The sequence below is a fragment of the Chamaea fasciata genome, unplaced genomic scaffold (assembly GCF_029207755.1).
Source record: "Chamaea fasciata isolate MVZ Bird 193981 ecotype frontalis unplaced genomic scaffold, bChaFas1.0.hap1 SCAF_9, whole genome shotgun sequence".
Classification (NCBI taxonomy): domain Eukaryota; kingdom Metazoa; phylum Chordata; class Aves; order Passeriformes; family Sylviidae; genus Chamaea; species Chamaea fasciata.
This window is the reverse complement of record NW_027094094.1, coordinates 26297765-26310952: the sequence shown is the minus strand read 5'-3', so window position 1 is coordinate 26310952 and position 13188 is coordinate 26297765. Positions and strand designations below refer to the sequence as shown.

General features: G+C 41.8%; 1 protein-coding gene across 1 annotated transcript in view; it reads right to left on the bottom strand.

The window, feature by feature from the left end:
• Positions 1-13188, bottom strand: part of CDHR1 (cadherin related family member 1) — a 42362-nt gene that overhangs the window by 4650 nt on the left and 24524 nt on the right. The window contains exons 12-16 of the mRNA XM_066190634.1: positions 12056-12208; positions 8507-8671; positions 6360-6427; positions 3647-3875; positions 2494-2748 (exon numbers count right to left, since the gene is read on the bottom strand). Of these exons, the coding sequence (XP_066046731.1) occupies positions 2494-2748; positions 3647-3875; positions 6360-6427; positions 8507-8671; positions 12056-12208 (870 nt within the window). The remainder of the gene's footprint in view (positions 1-2493; positions 2749-3646; positions 3876-6359; positions 6428-8506; positions 8672-12055; positions 12209-13188) is intronic.

Below are 13188 nucleotides of genomic sequence, written 5' to 3'. Positions count from 1 at the left end.
TTTTTTATTTATTGTGAAAGGATAGGATATTAACAGATGCCCCTCAATACCAATTTCCATAAAATCAGACTCAGTTAAATTAAAAGGCCTTTGGATGCTTTTAGCACTGTATTATTCCAAGAGAAGAAGGTCCTTTTGATGTGCAATACTGCTGAACTTAGCCACAAGGCATCCATCTCGAAGGGCACAGACTTGTGCTAATTGCAATGGTAAACGTTAATCAGAAAATATGCCTGTTTAATTACTGACTGTGATTAACACTGCAGGAAACCTCTAGAGGATGCATTCAAAAATATCCTCCTTATCCAAAATCAGTAATACATAAATGCCCACCAAACAGCAAAATAAGAGCCTTTGTACAGCTGGAGCACAGAGGGATGAAATGCACATTTGTAACAGCCTCAGAGAAAGAGAAAATGTGTGTATGCAATATGCCTGCATCAGGAGATTTTCTTCACAAAGTGTTAGCAGTGCCTGTGCTGTTCCTGGGGTGCAGGGAATGACCAAGGGTTTTGGACACTGGCACTGCATCTCTCGTACATGCAAACTGAAATCTGTTTCTGCAAAAAAGATGGGATGCAATGGGATAAAAAAACCCAAACCCAACCAACCCAAATCATTGCAAGCAATGGAAGAATTAATAGAGACATACAAAAGGTTATGGAGGATGTGACACTAGATCAGTAGCCCAGATCCTGCTGAAGAAACCTACTCAAAGAAGGAAGATGCTGTTGCTATCTTAGACTCTCTGTTGGGACTTGGCATCAAGAAGAGCATGGGAAGAAGGAAAAAACTGTGTGTGTGTGTGAGGAAATAAACCCGCGTCATCACAGCCCTCTCTGCTTTCCCTTTAGACTGTATGAGGAGGGCTCTCCCTCACTTTGTGCCAAATATGTACCCCTGGAGGGGGAGAAAAGGAAGCAGACACGGGACTTCATACAAGGCACCATCTTTCATCAGGTAGTGCTATTGATTCAAGCACTAGAAGGAAATTCAGGAAACTCCTTATCCCAAAGTATCAGCTACTTTTGTTTTCCTTCCAGTTGTCCTTCATCAGCTGGCTCAGGGACACGTTGTCCCCCAGCAGGGGAGGTGTGGGGCGCCCTCCCTCCACTCACACCCATCAGCCCCACATGCTGACGGAGGTTTCCAGCTCACCCAGGAGGGAAGAGAAGGCTGGTGGCCACCAGCAGGGACATGCCTGAGGACAGTGCCTGGGTCCACCTGGTGCCATGCACTCCTGAAATGTGCAGCCTCTGAGAAGCCTGGAAGCAAGGCAGGGAGGGCAAGTACTCCCATTGCTGCGGGCAGCAATTCTTGTTTGTTGTGTGAAATCCACCGAAACTTCCTTTCCACGGGAAATCCAGGTGTTAAGCAGTGCATTTCCTTTGTGTCTGTAAGAAAGCTGAGTCTCTAGACTTAGCACTGACACCCCAGCTCCGCATGGCGGAACCTGGCAGCAGCAGGCCCAGCCCATGCCCACAGGGCTGGCTGGCCCCAGAAGGCAGCCCTGTGCCAGGCACTGCCCTGCTAGGGCAGACCCCAGACCCCTGGCGGTCCAGCAGGCTCTGAACTTTGTACAAAAACTATCATATGAATGTGCTTCATAAGGAGCATCAGTGGAATAAGAGGAGATGGAGAAAACAGAAAGATTATAACAGACCTAAGAGCAGTGGGAGCATTGTGACCAAACAAAGAGAAGGCCAGCTGCTGTCTGTAGGGTGAGATTTGCATCTTTGCCCAGTTTATGTGTGTGGTCCAGAGACTGTCAGGCTAACGATGTGTTTCTCGTGTGCTTTAAAGCCCATTCCCTCCCTGCTGGTACTTTGTTAAAGGTATGGCAAGGCGGTTACAATAAATAAGAATCGTGCAAGCGTTCACTGCACACCATAAATTGCTGCTTGTTCTTCAGCTGATGTAAAAGCTGGACTAAGGAAAATCTCAACCTACATGTGCAAGACTCTTTTAGAGTCTTCTTGTTTCATCTGCTAATAATACTGCAATTATTAAATTCCCATTCAAAGTTCTATATACTTTAAAGCATTTCTGTAAAGTTTTTTTTCACTTTTCCTATGTCGCTTAGGTTGATGTATCTGATTTACTTCACTCTGACCCCAGCTGCTTTCCACTCACTTTTTGTGAGGAAAAAAGATTTTTTTTTCTTCTGCATGAAAATAAAAAAGCAGAAATTTAGCAGCTGGGATTTACCTTTACTCTCTGAAGTTTATAGACCTTAATTCATATCTAACAATCTCTAACAAAAACCTCATCTCCTAATTACATTTTGCTCCTACCTTTGCACCTTTGCAATATTTCTGATCAAAATATCTTCCACATTTGTGGCTGTAGAATCCAACTTCACCACAAGGCTATAGAAACACTCTACAAAACAGAGCTGGCAAGAAAGTCTCAGAAATGGAGCAAGCAATGTCTACCCATTGGTGCCTTTCAGGGATCATCTCCCATAAGGATTTTTCTAAAACATTTGCTTACCTCTTCTGTGATATCAATCTTGAGAACTGCTGTGGTACTGAAGGACGGGGAGCCTCGGTCTTTGGCCTGGACCACCAATGACCATATGCAGTCTTTGTTGTTTGTGATGTTGTGGATGATGTCCAGAGATCGGATATAGGATTTCAGCTTGATTTCCCCAGTGCTTTGGTCTATGTCAAACACATTGGCTGGATCTGCTTGCATGATGGAATAATCCACAATGTTGTTGGGTTCTTCTGCATCTTGGTCGATAGCCTGGTAGGGGAAGTGTGAAAAACAAAGGTGTTATTGTTTGTATCTTTGCCTGAGGACAAAAAGCTTCTGAGCACTCACATCTGAGCGTATCTGTGCCATGACTGGGCTGCTTTCATTTCATCTTGGAAGCTAGGCTACATTTTCTAGTGAAAAACAGCAGGACTAGTCTCCTTTCTTTATGAGAAATTTCTATTTGAGATGAAATAAAATCAGAGGAAAAACTGAACTGTAACCTATCTGTAGAATGCAAATGGTCCTCAGCTGGGAGCTTCTCACACAGTGTGGGGGACAAATGTGAAGTGATAAAGAATAACGGGATTAGTTCCATGCCATAAACTATAGCGGCCTTAATTTTTGTGCTATGGTATTTATTCTACTAACATTAGGTGTTGTGTGATCAGGCTTCATGATATGCATTTAAATGTGTGGAACGTAGGATGTTCTGCACCTTTGCCTGGGAATTGTTATTGCATTTTTTCACCTTCTGTTCCATACTGGATTATTGAGTATGGTTCTTCAGAATGAAGGGAACTCAGTTGTGTGGTTGAACACAAATGGGTGTCAGGAAGGTTAAGTGTTCAAAACCCTGTACTTCATTCACTTCTCTTATTTGGGCTTCTTGTGATCACTATATAATCCAGGATCGTCCACCAGCTGATTGTTCAAATACTGTAACAGGACTTTCTATTCTGCCTACAGAATTTAATTCTCCTTCTCAGCAGTCAGTAAATGCTGTAATTCCACACTTTAATCCATTTGTTACATCCAAATGGATGTGCAAAATAAAGCTGCAGGAAAAGGCAACTTTCAGACATTCATCATGACCCCTGAGAGTAAATAGCAGAGCCAGGGCTTTTCCAAAGCACTCTGCTTTGTGACACACGGTGCCATCTCTCACCTCTATCTTCACCGGTGACCCAATGATCATTGTCTTTTCCTGGATGTTTTCATTGAACTCTGGAGAGTGGTCATTGACATCTAGCACGGTGATAAACACTTCAGCCAGGCTGTATTTCCCATCTGTGTCCTCTGCTTTCACATAGAAATTATACTTGGAGTTCACTTCAGCATCCAGTACCGCCCAGGGCTGGGTGTAAATTATACCTGTTGATGGGTGGATTAGGAACCTGGAAAAGAAGGAACAGAAGACTTTTGGTCACTTAATGTCTGTTTAGAGCCCGCTGTAAACACTGAAATGCCGTGCCCAGACACTGGTACTCTTCACCTAACCATTCCTCTCTGGGTGTTGTTTCCAAATCCTTCACTCTACCTAGCTTTTGTCTAGTTCCTTTAGGCTTGAAAACCAGAGAACTACCAGTGTCTCATAGTTTTCTCTCTCTTGTGCCATTTTAGCTGCATTTTCCATTAGAAGTCTTTGTTGTCAGTAAATGATCAGTGTGATGGCCTTCTCCTAGAGTGATTTCCTTGCATTAAAAGGAAAAACATTAAACCCATTTTTACTCTTTATTCCACTTTAAAAGTACGGTGTAATAGATTATGTCCTGCATAAATTAAGATTGATTTATATCACCTAAATAGCTAAAAGAAGTGTGATGCATATCATATTTAAACTCTTCACTTCTCAGAATGGGTGGGGAAAAAATCTGCTCTTAAATCTCCCAAACTACAGGGCAAATTATCTTCTCCAAAAATAATCATTTTTCCATAGACTGACACTGGAATGGAGTGGGTGTTCAGATTTATCTGCTGCAAATTCAAATTTACACATTTGTAATTACAGAGACACTGTCAAAAGTGTCAGCCCAAAGTTTGGATTTATAGATAAGATAGCAACACAGTGTCTTTTCAAAATGGACTGCCAATGTAGGCTCCACCAGTGTAGGCTCCAAGCAGCGGAGCTTTTAACAGATGAAACTTTTTATATATCCTTTGATCAATGTACAGGGTAGCAAAATATTTTCTGTATTCCAACTCTGAATGCAATGGAGAGTGATTATTAAAGGGGCATTTAGTAATCCAGAAGCTTCAATTGTTCTTATAACCCTATTAAATAAAAATTAAGGTCTTGATGAAATCCAAGACTTGGAGGTAGGAATAACTGTGTAGGAGACAGTGCCTGTGCTGTCTCCTCAGCACTCAGCCCAGCCTAACCATGCAGACATCACTGTCATCATTCCCATTTTAGTGGAAGAATAGAAAAGCTCCCACTGGCAGCTTGGATTACCAAAGTAGGATTACCATCAGATTGGTTTCACCTTCAACAATTAACACTATTTCTCTTACTCCACTACAACTCATCTTTCTGCTCATGCAACTGCACACCCACTGATGTAATATCCAAGGCAGAAATATTGTGCCTCTAGTTGAAATTCTCCTATCTGCCTCAAACTGTGTATTCAGCAGATCTAGAGGTGCCAGGGCTAAAAAATCAATCCAGCCTTGCAGAGATATGCCATTCTGGCACGAGGAAAACAAACAAAAATACTTAAGAGGGAAAAGTTCACATCATAATTTCTTCATTCAATAGCACAAGAACAGTGAATCTGAGCATCTCCATAATGCCAATCAGAATAAAGTTGTGCTTACATTTTTTTCCCCTAAATCCTTTGTCAACAACCTTCTCAAGCTTTTTTCCACCAGCTGCTACATTCTAAACCTAAGAGGCCTGCCTGCATGACATGACCTTTTCTTGCTGCTCTCTGTGCAGTTAGCAGCTAGCTTAAAGATTTAGTGAAGAGCTCAAAATAATCCATGGTGGATATGTGTATCCTTCTGGCTACAGAAGAAGTTCACCCCTAACATCTTGGATTTTGGACTTTGATTGTGCCTCCTAAACAGCTTTCACCTTAACAAGAAGAGTTCAGCTTTAGCTCCAGGTGGATAACATACAGAGGGAGAAGGATTCCTGAGATGAGTACCTGAAAAGCTGATTCATTTCCAGCATTCTGCCCTGCAGCTGCAGGTTCCAGCAGGAATATCTGTGACAGGCATGTCACTGATCCCAGCCACGTTTGGGAGCTGGGGTGGACATGATGTGAGGGAACCAGTGTTTCAAGATGTTTACCCCCAGCACTGTCCCCAAAGACAGGGAGAGGGAGGGAAACATTATTACCAAATCAAGTAAGCATCAGGTTCCCTTCTTCCTGATGCAGGACTGTTATGTTTAAATATATGAAAGGCTTTTAACACCCAATGCAGCTGACTTCCAAAGCTGAAGTTTATATCCTTGAATATCTTGTCTTCCTTGATTTATTTTGACAAGAGCTATTTGTAAAGCCATATGGAAAGGGAAGGGGAAAAAAACCAAGAGATTCTTTTTCTGTAGAAGTGACTTTCCACAACTAGACCAAAACCTCTCTTTCTCTTACAAGTGCTTTTCAAATGGTGATTGAACAAATCCTGTGTATTGATACTTCAGCTGCCTTAGATCTCTTTGGGGGTTTGTGAGTAGAATTCCTTGGGTTCATGAAGCAGATGTTTAATGATCACAGTAGCTTTACTGTTGTTGTGTTCACGGAACTCACAAAGAATATGGCATAAATGTCCTTGGAAATGAGCAGATCAAGAATGAGCCTGCTAGCTTTCTTTTTAAATTCTTTTAGAGCTCTGCTTAGAGGTTATGTAGTTTTACTTATTTACTTGTTACTTACAGATCTGCTCCTGTTCCATAGATAGAGTACTTGATTTCTCCCCAAAGCCCTGAGTCTGGATCTGTAGCCTTAAGAAAAGAAAAAAGAGGGTTTTACTTTACTAAAATGCGAAAAGAAATGTTCCATTTTTCTTTTAACAACAGGTCCAAATGCTTTTCACTCTCTTTTCCATCATGTTTTTAGGGGGAAACCGCATGAGCAAATATGCACCTAGAAAGTGCACAACCTGTCACCAGGAAATGTCCCTGCCAGTCCCAGGAACGCTGTCCCTGGTGCCCGGGGCCTCTGGCAGGGAGACTTGACGCTAGATGGCCCCATCCATCCACAGTTACCTCATCCTCCTTTGATAGAGATGATCTCAGTGACATGAACACAACTGCCAGCTCTCAAACCTTCCTAATTATCAGTTAAACATTAATGAATATTCCCTAGACAAAATTATTTACTTTTTATAGAGTATTTTTAAGCTTCTGCTTGTTTAATTGGTTCAATTTAAAGTAATGAATAACAAATGTTTTAATCTATACATTGTATTTCAGCTTTGTTTATATTTTAATCACTCTTGTGCCTGTGTGACTTTTAATAATGCAAATACTAAGCCAGATGATATCTTTGTTTCATACTCTTGTTGGCTTTCTTTCTTAGCTCAGGCTCATGAAAGCTATTGATTTGGTAGCAGCTATTTCCATAAGCTCCAGCTTCTCTGATAGCTCTGAGGAGGTGTTACACCATTGTATCTGGCCATCAAAATTCATGGTGGTGCTGGTTGATTCATTCGTCTTCCTGTTTAAATATTTGAGAACTGGAACAATGTCTTTGATTCCTGCACAATGAACATAACACACCTGCAGCCCTACTGATAGGTGTTGTTTTGTTCTTTGGCACAAGCTTGTCAGATTCTCTCACCCCATAATTTTGACCACAACCTAGTTTAGTACTGTCTAACTTTACTTAAAACATTTGCATACTTGGGGCTTCCTCCAGAACTGCCACTCTGAGTACTTGAAACATCTTAGTTTTTCACATAGAGTTGTGAACCTGGGTCAAGTACTGAGTTGACAGACATGACTAAATTTTACATGGGCTCCTCAGCTACATGTTCCTGTGCACTTTGGCTCAGAAGTTTTGTTGCTTCTGCAAACATTTTTTAAATCTCTTTCTTTTTTTTACTAAGTCCGAGAATTTTTTTTATTCCTATTACCTCAAAGGTAGTAATGTTTAAGAGTCTAATAGCTTTCCTATTAGTTTCATGCAATAACCTTTTCTCTATTGTTTACGTTTCACTTCACTGATTCTCCCATTGCTAAAATTTTCCTTCAGCACTTTACTATTCTGACTATTTAATTGTCTTTCTTACTTGTGCCAGCTTGTGCTGGAGATCTCTGGCAACCTGCCTCCACCATCCTTGCCTGTGTGGCCTCTGCAAGGTGACTTGCATCCCCCACCGAGGCCCAGGTGGCCAGGAGCTTTCTTGTCTGTGACATGAGAGCTGTTTCCAGTCTCAGCAGTTGCATTAGACAGAGGCAGCTGGAAATGTTCCTCCAGCACTCAGGGCCCATGAAATACCCTGACTTTCTTTGCATGAAAATGCAAGATACTGGAAAATCTATAGACATATTTTTCCCACTGTGAGGAGATCCATACATAGAGATCTTCTTTTCCTAATCCTAAGCACTTTAGTTTTATATTCGTGACCTCATTAACTGTTTAATTATGCCTTTAGCAGCCAGGTTCCTCCCAAGAGGAGGAGACTAATACCTACTAAGCTGCCATCTTGTTTTCTTTTTATTTGTACTTAAGCAAGCAAATCCAGTAAATCCAATTCCACTTAGCCATGACTGAATCTTCCCACTGGACACTGATTTGGCCGAGGCTTTCTTAATAGTCAAAGGCCACGTGATTTGTCTTAAAAGCAGATGACCCTTGTTGTTCTAAATAATACTTGTCTAAAGCTTTATTTTTTCCCAAAGTGGTTTTATTTTTTTCCTTTTTTTCAGTAGATTCTGGAAAGGAATTGCAGTTTGGTCCGGAAGTCAAATGGCAAGAAAGATTTGCTACTTGCCCTGTCCACTATTTTTAAGGTACTTGAACTGTCTCCACAGACATCCAGAAAAGAGAACATTTCTTAAGAAGTGAATGAAACTTACTGTGACAGCAACTACATTTGAACCCCCTGGGGAGTTCTCGGGGATCCTGGCAATGTAGTAGTCAGAGGAGAACTTGGGGACATTGTCATTGGTATCCAGCAGGCGAATCACGACGTCAGCCGTCGAGCTGAATTTCTCCGGCGTGTTCACTTCTATTGCAAGAAGCTAAGAGGAGCAAGACCAGAAATCACTACAAAGCAGCTCTTAGTTCTCTTAAAGGAGCTTTCTCCCCCACCCAAGGCACACTGGTGCATTTTAGCCTGACAGCTCAGAACCAGTGAGATGATGAGCCAGGTCAGCGTGCAGCCTTGGCTTGTTTGTGTGTTCTTGCTTGCAATGGGCAATCAAACTGTGGGGAGAGGCCTTCAAGCCTGTGTATTCATATTGAACTTCATGTGACAGATGTGACTAGTCATAATTAACCAACACACATCCAAATGCCATAACAGAAGCCTACAAACAATTATCCCTGGGCAGCTCCTAGAACTTCAGGAAACATAAGCACTGAATTATTTTGAATAACCACATACATTTAATTGTGATCTTTTGTAGGGGAAGTTCTTTATCAGGAAAGAAGTCAGGAAGAATAAACTGCACCAAACAGGGTAAAAAGATGAGGGAACCTTTTGGTTTGAGGCAGCATTACTCCCACCCCAAATGCTGGATGGTTAGGCATGTACAGCACAATCCCATCTCCCAAAGATTGTGAGGACTTCTACTACCGACTTCATGGGACTTCTACCCTCATTGTCGCATGCTGATTAGGACTTTGTCAGATAACATGGGGGCTTTTGAATTGCCTCACTGTCTCTGAGGAGAACAGAGTTCTCTGACATCACACATTCTTGTAACTGCCCATCTGATGGTACACATTTGTATCACCTCGAGGTGAAGGCAGAGCTGGGGAGCTGTTCAAGCAGACAGGGAAAAGGCTATCTCAGTGTCATCTAGAGCTGTGCCTGCTGTGTGAACATTTGTAATGTTTGGAAATAAAGAGAAGAAGTGAATCTCGAAGGATTGCTTGCAAATATTGCAGGACACAACTGCTCTAAAAGCGGAGGCTGATCACTACATCGCTGTGCTATATTTTGTGTTTGGGAGTTTCAGGTGGTTACAGCAAAAGAAATTTTTGAAGGGGCAGCCATACAGACATCAGCAAAAACCTCCTCATGAGAAATCTCAGCTTCTAAAGCAGTACAGAGGTAAAATCTTAGTGCTGATTCTGCACATGGAGCTATAACTAAATTATTACATCTGCAATTAAATCATCTTTGATGCTGCAATCAGCCCATCTTAGTACCTTATGAAAGCTCAGTATTTTTACTTCATTTTCTACACGCATTTTTAGCCCCTTTCCTTTAAGTCCTGCTATGTCAACATGCTGACAGCGTCTTCTTTTAGGGAGGAAATTTTGTCAGCTTACTTGCCTGCAGTATCTTATGCAGACCTGTATTGTTTGTTTTATGCAGAGAAAAAAAAAAGCATAAAACTATTACTTCACAGGACTGAATGTGTCAGTTTCAAGTGCCAGAAGAGCAAACTGACAGGCAATCTTAAAAGTGGTAGGTCAATTTTTAAATTAGAGTTTGATTTTGGCAGCTGAAGACAGTTGCACCTTCACCTGGTCCCAGTCTGCAGATGGGAGTGTCTGCAGCACGTCCAGGCTCTGACAAGGCACAATGTGCTCTAAGCTGGAGGAGATGCAGGCAGGAGGTTTGCCCCCAAAGCATGGCAGCCCAGAACAAGGTGGGACAGCAATATCTGGCCCCTGTGGCAGAGGGACTTGAGAGATGTGTGAATTATCATAACTGCCATACTTTGGGAAACCCATTTGAGCTCCTGGACAACTGAAAATGAAGGAAGTCCTGACTACCAACTCCATTTAAGAGCCAGCACTAAATGGAAGATAGGTTTCTCTAGCAGCCTTTGCTTCAGAAAGTTTTCCAGTGCATCTCCCAGACAAATTAGCTTTAATTACTCTCTAGCATTACTCTTCAAAAATAAACTAGTGAGAGGGATCATTGCTTACAGAAAAAACCCCAAACCCCTGAAGATAACCTCTCAAAGCTGTTCTGAGATACACATTAAATAGAAATATATTTAATTCAAAATTCTAACCAGAATGACTACACTGACAACTAAAACTGGGTAGTAAGTTACTTGAACTTTGCAGGAAAATGAAGCCAGCAATGCAGTCTTTATAAAGTATTTGCTGCCATATATTGCTACCATATCATCCATCTGCACCTTCTCCATTTGGAATCCAGGCAAAGACTGCATTTTTAAAGCCAAGTCTTAGAGTCTCCAGTAGAAATAATTTTGGAAAGTCTTTCTCCAGTAAAAATAATTTTTAAAAAAAGGTGAATAACTGCTTAAGCTATAAAAAAATATATATCCTTTTTCCAGGTAATTAATTCTTTTGGTGTTCATGGCAATCACATTAACTACTTTGATTTCTATTGGCATTCATGAGGAGGCCATGTGTAACTCCTTTACTGGTCTTTTGGTAGTTTAACCTGAATAAATGTGTGCTTGTTATAATTAGTTTCAGTAGCACTTTATGGCCCTTTCAGAATCTTCCACTTTAATACAGTAATGATGCTTCATATTTTTGTAGCATCTATAACCTATAAAGCTTAAAATGACTAAAGAACATTACAAGAAGAGGCCTGAAACATACTCAAGTGAAACTTGCTAAGGACACAAAGCAAACCTTACAGCAAGGGGGAGACGAAATTGTGGAATTTTGGCTTTTGGACTGTGCAAAAAAATGCCACTCTCTGTACATTACAAAACTAGCACGTTAATACTCAGCTAGATCGTTTTGGGAATTTTTTAAATGGTTACAGGGATTGTCTGTGCAATTCTTTGCAGTCAGAACTGAACTCATGTTCAGAGGCAGCTGACAGAAAACCAGACTACTTAATTATCTTGTTGATGAGCCAAAGAATCCATCAGGGAAGGTGATAATGCAAGGTTCCAGCTTTTGGATGAAACTGGTTCTTGCATGGCTGGCTTGGAGTGTGGGTGAGCCTCAGGTCAGCCTGCAAATGGCCGTCTAGATAGATAGACTCTGACAAAGGCAGTGAGCAATTTTAGGGAATTATCTTCCAGTCAGCTGGGGTCTTCAGGCTGCCAACATTCAAAAGCATGATCATGAATCAAATTACTTAGCACTAAGCAGGTAAAATTCTACATGCAGAGAAATTAGTATTTCAATCTGTGAATGTATCATTGTGAGTGCAGAAATAACACCCTCAAGGTTCAGTCTAGAATGATTCAGAGCCACCAACATATACAGTTTCCAGAGGGAGATAAAAATCAACACTTTGCACTGACTGGACTAAATCAGCCCACAGATGCATCCATTCAACTTTGTGAAGGTGGGCAACTAGAGGCAGATATGAGCCTCCCTTACGTGGGATATCATGTCACTGATACTACATCAGACAGTTCCAGGCGGATTAAGAAGCTAAATCACATCAAATACAAAAGCCATCAGACTCATAGTGTATACACTGAAAAAGAGGACCTGGAAAGCAGAAGTACCTTGAAGGTTAACACCTTGAAGCTTTCATAGTCAATAGCAGCAGAATTTTCCACTATTATTGTAACTTGAGCCTCATTCAGGACAGTTTGAGGAACCACTCGGAAGATGCCACCCGGTCCAACAAGACGGAGGTTGAATTTAGCATTGGCTCCCTGTGAATAAAAGCAGGTATGGTATTGATTGTTTTCAGTGAATGGCACATATCTTACAGCCTAGATTGCTCTGTTTCTTCAAACTGCATAAAATGAGAATGAATCTTACTGCTTAGAGCCCTCTGCTCTCCATCCCCTGGGCAGGAGTCCACTAAGAAGATTAGTTGTATAATCCCTCCAGCCCTAGTCACAAGACAGACACAGCTCTTCTTAAAATAGATTGACAAGCTTGGTTATTCTTTCAGTCATAATGGAAAAACCCTGCAGCAGGCCTGGCTAAGAGAGGAATCTTGTGGCAAGAAGCCTTGGGTTTTGTGCCACACATGGAAGCAAGACAGAGATGACACCACGTGCATATTGCCAGGGAAGTCCTGCCTCTTCCTGCTTCCTGCCAAGGAAAGACAACTGAACAGCTTGAGTGAGGACAACACAACCCTCACAAACCCAGTCTCAGAGGATGGTTTGGGTTGGAAAGGACATTTGAGATCATCACATTTCAACCCTCCTGCCACAGGCAGGGACACCTTCCACCAGCCCAGGTTGCTCAGAGCCCCATCCAGCCTGGCCTTGAACACTTCTAGTGTCCAGCCTGCGTCCTAATAACTCACATGCTGTGTGAGCTGTTCTTCATGCATTCTGCATGATGAAGATGCAGAAGCACAGAGATAGGCAATTTCCTAACAGAGGAGGTACTCCACATTTTGCACTGGTTGGATTAAGCTAGCCCAGAGTTGCAAATACCAAACCTTTTGGAATTTGATGCACTTGTGGGGAGAGAGGGGCTCCACTTGTGGAGGACAAAATCTGACATACTTGACAGCTCCAGGTGAAGTGAGAAGGCAAATCCCATTACAGAGATAAACCTTCTAGCCAGAGAGAACATGGGAAGCAGCAGTATCTAAAAGGTTATCACCACTTGTGTGCAGGTTGGGAAGAGTGAGACAGAGCCAGCTGGCCAGACTAGTTCTATTAAACCAAAC